At 41.6% G+C, this 7,513-nt stretch overlaps 1 protein-coding gene across 1 annotated transcript in view; it reads left to right on the top strand.

The window, feature by feature from the left end:
* LOC116980854 (tyrosine-protein phosphatase non-receptor type substrate 1-like) overlaps nt 1-6,445 on the top strand; it is a 171,901-nt gene extending 165,456 nt beyond the window's left edge. The window contains exon 5 of the mRNA XM_033033474.1: nt 6,297-6,445. Within this exon, the coding sequence (XP_032889365.1) occupies nt 6,297-6,443 (147 nt within the window). The 3' untranslated portion in view covers nt 6,444-6,445. The remainder of the gene's footprint in view (nt 1-6,296) is intronic.
* Nucleotides 6,446-7,513: the final 1,068 nt, after the last annotated feature.

The following is a 7,513-nucleotide window of genomic DNA, read 5'->3' as shown; positions in this document are numbered from 1 at the left end:
TCTCCCCATTAAAGATACCCAATGTCTTGGCCCCCATCACTGTCTGTGCTAATGAATTCCACAGATTCACCACCATCTGGCAAAATAAATCCTCTCATCTCCATTTTATTGTTATCCTCAATTTTCTAAAGTTCTAAAACTCCCCCTCTTTGCCAATTTCTTAAATTAACAATAAAATGTTTATAACAATGAGGTGGAATGTATGCAGAGAAGGTTTACAATGATGTTGCAATGAGCTGTAGGGAGAGGTTGGGTGGGCTAAGACACTATTCCTGGAACACAGGAGCATAAGTGGCGATATTATAGATGTGTATAAAACGATGATGGGAATAGATGAGTCTGTTACCCAGAGAAGGGAATCTATATAGTACTGAAAGTCTGATCTTGACCGCTTTTGGCTCGCTGTGCCGTGATTTCCGAGATTTCCGCCACCTACGGCCCTCATTTTTGGCCACCTCGCTCAGAGCCCCTGTCCGCCTTCTGGGACCGGAGGATTTTTCCCATCGATGAAAAATCAGAGAGATATTAATGTTTTTAAATACTTTGCCATTCTCTCTGCTGCCCCTGCTGGAGGGAGGGGGAGGGACTATAAAACCAGAAAGTGCTGTGCCTCACTCAGTCTCTGCAAAATGGAGGAAGCCAGAGGGTCACGTCGCTCTGAGCTCCGAATAACACTGAACACATGTCTACTCAACTGTGAGTGCCCTTAATGTGGTTTGAAAATGAAAATATGGCTGGTTTGAAGTGAAAAGGCACTGCCTGCAAATGGATGTTTGGGGGGTTTGGGTTGAATCAAAAAGGCACTGCATGCAAATGGTTGTTTGTCTAAACTTAACAACTTCCTGTTTGCACTATATTGATTTTAGATAAAACGCTACAACTTACGGCTGTGATTTTGAAATGGTATGAAACTGCATTTGAATGTGGTGTCATTGCACCCTGCATGAAATGGTATGAAACTACATTTGAATTTGGTGGCCTTGCACCCTGCTTGAAGTGGTAGGAAACAGAACCTGAATTTGGTGGCCTTGCATGCTGCTTGAAGTGGTATGAAACTGCACTTGAATTTTGTTGCCTTGCACCCTGCTTGAAGAGGTATTAAACTGCACTTGAATTTGGTGGCCTTGCACCCTGCTTGAAGTGGTTGAAAAATGGATTTGAATTTGGTGGCCTTGCACTCTGCTTGAAATGGAATTTCAAGGAATAGCCACTTAGTCTAGTTGAGAAATAGAAGGCATATGTTTAATGTGAGAGGGAAAAAACTGAGGGGCAACTTTATAACCATATAACCATATAACAATTACAGCACGGAAACAGGCCATCTCGGCCCTACAAGTCCGTGCCGAACACTTATTTTTCCCTAGTCCCATCTACCTGCACTCAGACCATAACCCTCCATTCCTTTCCCATCCATATACCTATCCAATTTATTTTTGAATGATAACATCGAACCTGCCTCCTTTTCCACTGGAAGGTCATTCCACACAGCAACCACTCTCTGAGTAAAGACGTTCCCTCTCATGTTACCCCTAAACTTCAGTCCCTTAATTCTCAAGTCATGTCCCCTTGTTTGAATCTTCCCTACTCTCAGTGGGAAAATCTTTTCCACGTCAACTCTGTCTATCCCTCTCATCATTTTAAAAACCTCTATCAAGTCCCCCCTTAACCTTCTGCGCTCCAAAGAATAAAGCCCTAACTTATTCAACCTTTCTCTGTAACGTAGTTGCTGAAACCCAGGCAACATTCTAGTAAATCTCCTCTGTACTCTCTCTGTTTTGTTGACATCCTTCCTATAATTGGGTGACCAAAATTGTACACCATACTCCAGAATTGGTCTCACCAATGCCTTGTACAATTTTAACATTACATCCCAACTTCTATACTCAATGCTCTGATTTATAAAGGCTAGCATACCAAAAGCTTTCTTTACCACCCTATCTACATGAGATTACACCTTCAGGGAACTATGCACAGTTATTCCTAGATCCCTCTGTTCAACTGCATTCCTCAATTCGCTACCATTTACCATGTACGTCCTATTTTGAGTTATCCTACCAAGATGTAGCACCTCACACTTATCAGCATTAAACTCCATCTGCCATCTTTCAGCCTATTTTATCCAAATGGCCTAAATCTCTCTGTAGACTTTGGAAATCTACTTCATTATCCACAACACCACCTATCGTAGAATCATCTGCATACTTACTAATCCAATTTACCACACCATCATCCAGATCATTGATGTACATGACAAACAACAAAGGACCCAACACAGATCCCTGAGGCACCCCACTAGTCACCTGCCTCCAACCTGACAAACAGCCATCCACCATTACTCTCTGGCATCTCCCATTCAGCCACTGTTGAATCCATCTTGCTACTCCTGCATTAATACCCAACAATTGAACCTTCTTAACCAACCTTCCATGAGGAACCTTGTCAAAGGCCTTACTAAAGTCCATATAGACAACATCCACTGCTTTACCCTCATCAATTTCCCTAGTAACCTCTTCAAAAAATTCAAGAAGATTAGTCAAACATGACCTTCCAGGCACAAATCCATGTTGACTGTTCCTAATCAGACCCTGTTTATCCAGATGCTTATATATATCTCTAAGTATCTTTTCCATTAATTTGCCCACCACTGAAGTCAAACTAAAAGGTCTATAATTGTTAGGTTTACTCTTAGAATCCTTTTTAAACAATGGAACAACATGCGCAGTACGCCAATCCATATAACCATATAACAATTACAGCACGGAAACAGGCCATCTCGACCCTTCTAGTCCGTGCCGAACACATAATCTCCCCTAGTCCCATATACCTGCGCTCAGACCATAACCCTCCATTCCTTTCCCATCCATATAACTATCCAATTTATTTTTAAATGATAAAAACGAACCTGCCTCCACCACCTTCACTGGAAGCTCATTCCACACAGCTACCACTCTCTGAGTAAAGAAGTTCCCTCTCATGTTACCCCTAAACTTCAGTCCCTTAATTCTCAAGTCATGTCCCCTTGTTTGAATCTTCCCTACTCTCAGTGGGAAAATCTTTTACACGTCAACTCTGTCTATCCCTCTCATCATTTTAAAAACCTCTATCAAGTCCCCCCTTAACCTTCTGCGCTCCAAAGAATAAAGCCCTAACTTGTTCAACCTTTCTCTGTAACTTAGTTGCTGAAACCCAGGCAACATTCTAGTAAATCTCCTCTGTACTCTCTCTATTTTGTTGACATCCTTCCTATAATTAGGCGACCAAAATTGTACACCATACTCCAGAATTGGCCTCACCAATGCCTTGTACAATTTTAACATTACATCCCAACTTCTATACTCAATGCTCTGATTTATAAAGGCCAGCACACCAAACGCTTTCTTTACCACCCTATCTACATGAGATTCCACTTTCAGGGAACTGTGCACAGTTATTCCCAGATCCCTCTGTTCACCTACATTCTTCAATTCCCTACCATTTACCATGTACGTCCTATTTTGATTTGTCCTGCCAAGATGTAGCACCTCACACTTATCAGCATTAAACTCCATCTGCCATCTTTCAGCCCACTCTTCCAACTGGCATAAATCTCTCTGTAGACTTTGAAACTCTACTTCATTACCCGCAATCCCCACCTATCTTAGTATCATCTGCATACTTACTAATCCAATTTACCACACCATCGTCCAGATCATTGATGTACATGACAAACAACAGTGGACCCAACACAGATCCCTGTGGCACCCCACTCGTCACTGGCCTCCAACCTGACAAACAACCATCCACCATTACTCTCTGGCATCTCCCATTCAGCCACTGTTGAATCCATCTTGCTACTCCACCATTAATACCCAACCATTGAACCTTCTTAACCAACCTTCCATGAGGAACCTTGTCAAAGGCCTTACTGAAGTCCATATACACAACATCCACTGCTTTACCCTCATCAATTTCCCGAGTAACATCTTCAAAAAATTCAAGAAGATTAGTTAAACATGACCTTCCAGGCACAAATCCATGTTGACTGTTCCTAATCAGACCCTGTTTATCCAGATGCTTATATATATTATCTCTAAGTATTCTTTCCATTAATTTGCCCACCACTGACGTCAAACTAACAGGTCTATAATTGCTAGGTTTACTCTTAGACCCCTTTTTAAACAATGGAACAACATGCGCAGTACGCCAATCCTCCGGTACTATTCCCGTTTCTAATGACATTTGAAATATTTCTGCCATAGCCCCTGCTATTTCTACACTAACTTCCCTCAATGTCCTAGGGAATATCCTGTCCGGACCTGGAGACTTATCCACTTTTATATTTCTCAAAAGTGTCAGTACTTCCACTTCTTTGATCCTCATAGTTTCCATAGCTACTCTACTTGTTTCCCTTACCTCACATAATTCAATATCCTTCTCCTTGGTGAATACCGAAGAAAAGAAACTGTTCAATATCTCCCCCATCTCTTTTGGCTCTGCAGATAGTTGGCCACTCTGACTCTCTAATGGACCAATTTTATCCCTCGTTATCCTTTTGCTATTAATATAGCGGTAGAAACCCTTCGGATTTACTTTTACCTTACTTGCCAAAGCAACCTCATATCTTCCCAAAGCAACCTCATATCTTCGGGCACTATTCCCGTTTCTAATGACATTTGAAATATTTCTGTCATAGCCCCTGCTATTTTTACATTAACTACCCTCAATGTCCTAGGGAATATCCTGTCAGGACCTGGAGACGTATCCACTTTTATATTTTTCAAAAGTGTCAGTACTTCTTTTTCTTTGAATCTCGTATCCATGGCTACTCTACTTGTTTCCCTTACCTCACATAATTCAATATCCTTCTCCTTGGTGAATACTGAAGAAAAGAAATTGTTCAATATCTCCCCCATCTCTTTTGGCTCTGCAGATAGCTGTCCACTCTGTCTCTCTAATGGACCAATTATATCCCTCGTTATCCTTTTGCTATTAATATAGCTGTAGAAACCCATTGGATTTACTTTCACCTTGCCAAAGCAACCTCATATCTTCTTTTAGCTTTTCTAATTTCTTTCTTTACATTCTTTTTACTTTCTTTATACTCCTCAAGCACCTCATTTACTCCATGCTGCCTATAATTATTGTATCTCTTTTTCCGAACCGTGTCAGATTTCCCTTGAAAACCATGGCTCTTTCCAATTTTTACTATTTCCTTTCAACTGACCAGGGACATAAAGATTCTGTACTCTTAAAATGTCCCTGTTAAATTTCCTCCATTTCTCTTCCACATCCTTCCCATAAAACAAAATGTCCCAATTCACTCCTTTTAAATCCTTTCGCATCTCATCAAAGTTAGCCTTTCTCCAATCAAAAATCTCAACCCTTGGTCCAGTTCTGACCCTCTCCATAATTATATTGAAACTAATGGTATTGTGATCACTGGACCCGAAGTGCTCCCCAACGCGTACCTCCGCCACCTGACCTGTCTCATTTCCTAACAGGAGGTCCAGCACTGCCCTTTCTCTAGTAGGTACCTCTATGTATTGCTGCAAAAAACTATCCTGCACACATTTTACAAACTCCAAACCATCCAGCCCATTTACAGAATGTGTTTCCCAGTCTATGTGTGGAAAATTGAAATCTCCCACAATCACTACCTGGTGCTTACTACTAATATCTGCTATCTCCTTACATATTTGCTCTTCCAATTCTCGCTCCCCATTAGGCGGTCTATAATACACCCCTATAAGTGTTGCTGCACCTTTCCCACTTCTCAGTTCCACCCAAATAGCCTCCCTAGACGAGCCCTCTAATCTATCCTGCCAAAGCACTGCTGTAATATCTTCCCTGACAAGCAATGCAACACCTCCACCTCTTGCCCCTCCAATTCTATCACACCTGAAGCAACGAAATCCTGAAATATTTAGTTTCCAATCACAGCCCTCCTGCAACCATGTTTCACTGATCGCCACAACATCACACTTATCAATCAGAGGGTGGTGGGTATATGGAACGAGCCACCTGAGGAGGTAGTTGAGGCAGTGAATATAACACCATTTTAAAGATATTTGGACAGGTGCATGGACAGGTGCATGGACAGGTGCATGGACAAGTGCATGAACAGGTGCATGGATGGGAAAAGTTTACAGGGACGAGAGCCAAACATGGGCAAATGGGACAAGCTTAGATGGGGCATCTTAGTCGGCGTAGACCAGTTGGGCCGATGGGTCTGTTGCCATACTGTATAACTATGATATGAATATAACACTAATATTTACAAGTGAGTCTTATTGTTACTTGTTATTTTTCTGTTACAGGATAATCTTTCAATAAACAATGAAAATCTGCATTATGCGCCTGTTTATTTCAACAAGGGACAGCGAAGACAGGAATTGAGATGGACCGAGCAATCCCAAGAAACAGAATATGCCGTCTTAAAGGTCAAAGATAAAAATAATTTATGAAGCGCCCATAACCCAGAGTAATAAATTGTCCCTCTTCAACGAGACCACAAACTGATAATTATCATAAAACCACACACTCTTCTCGCAAACAATATACGTAGAATATAAGAAACAGAAACTAGAGGCTGTAGCACGGCTTCTGAAACTTACTTCTCTATTCAATTACTTTCCTTGAGCTCAAAACCAATTGATCTGACTCGGCCTTGATCGCCTTCTGAGAGTTCCAAATGTTTAGCTTTATTATTGCCGTGTGTAGTGAGGTACAGTGAAAAGCTTTGTTTTGCATGCTATCCAATCAAATCAGATACTATTATACATACATCTGTAAATATAATGAAGTCAAGTACAATAGGTAGACCAAAGGTCTACCAGAAGTAGACCAGAAGATACAGACTGCAGAATATAATTCTCAGCATTGTAGCGCATCAGTCCAATGTCCGCAATGGGATAGAGGTGAATCGGACAGTACCCTAGCTTATGAAAGGACCGTTCGGAAGCCAGATAACGGAGGGGAAGAAGCTGTTCCTGAATCTGTTGGTGCGCATTTTCAAGCTTCTGCAGGGGGAGCAGGGAGAAAAAGGAATGACTGGGGTGGGGCAAGTCTTTGATTATGTTGGCTGCCAAACCGATGAACCCCACATCTCTACTTCAGAAGAAGGGTTCCGACCCAAAACATCACCTTTTTGTTGTTCCAGTGACCAGCTGAGTTACTCCAGCACTTTGTATCTATCTAGAGCTGGGTCACACTGAAGATGGGTCTTGCCCTAAAACATCACCCATCCATGTCCTCCAGAGATGACGCTTTGATAATATCAGGCATTTTGTGTGCCTGACAAAATGGAGGATTTCTGCTTCTGTAAAAACTGTTTGTCTTCTTTTGCAAAATCTGTAAAGACCATGAGGATCATGGCTCCAGAGAGTCTGTTGCCTGGGAAGGGGTTGAATAGAGGTTGATGTCCAGATGGCCTCTAATTTTTAATATGTATGAAATTTTGCAGAAGGAGCTAGGTCCTGTTGCAAATGCATGCTTGGGATTGGTTGGGGAAATGATGGGTTACAATAATGTTGCA

This window comes from Amblyraja radiata, chromosome 14, assembly GCF_010909765.2.
Source record: "Amblyraja radiata isolate CabotCenter1 chromosome 14, sAmbRad1.1.pri, whole genome shotgun sequence".
Classification (NCBI taxonomy): Eukaryota; Metazoa; Chordata; class Chondrichthyes; order Rajiformes; family Rajidae; genus Amblyraja; species Amblyraja radiata.
The sequence above is the reverse complement of the archived record's forward strand: the minus strand, read 5'-3'. Positions and strand labels throughout refer to the sequence as shown.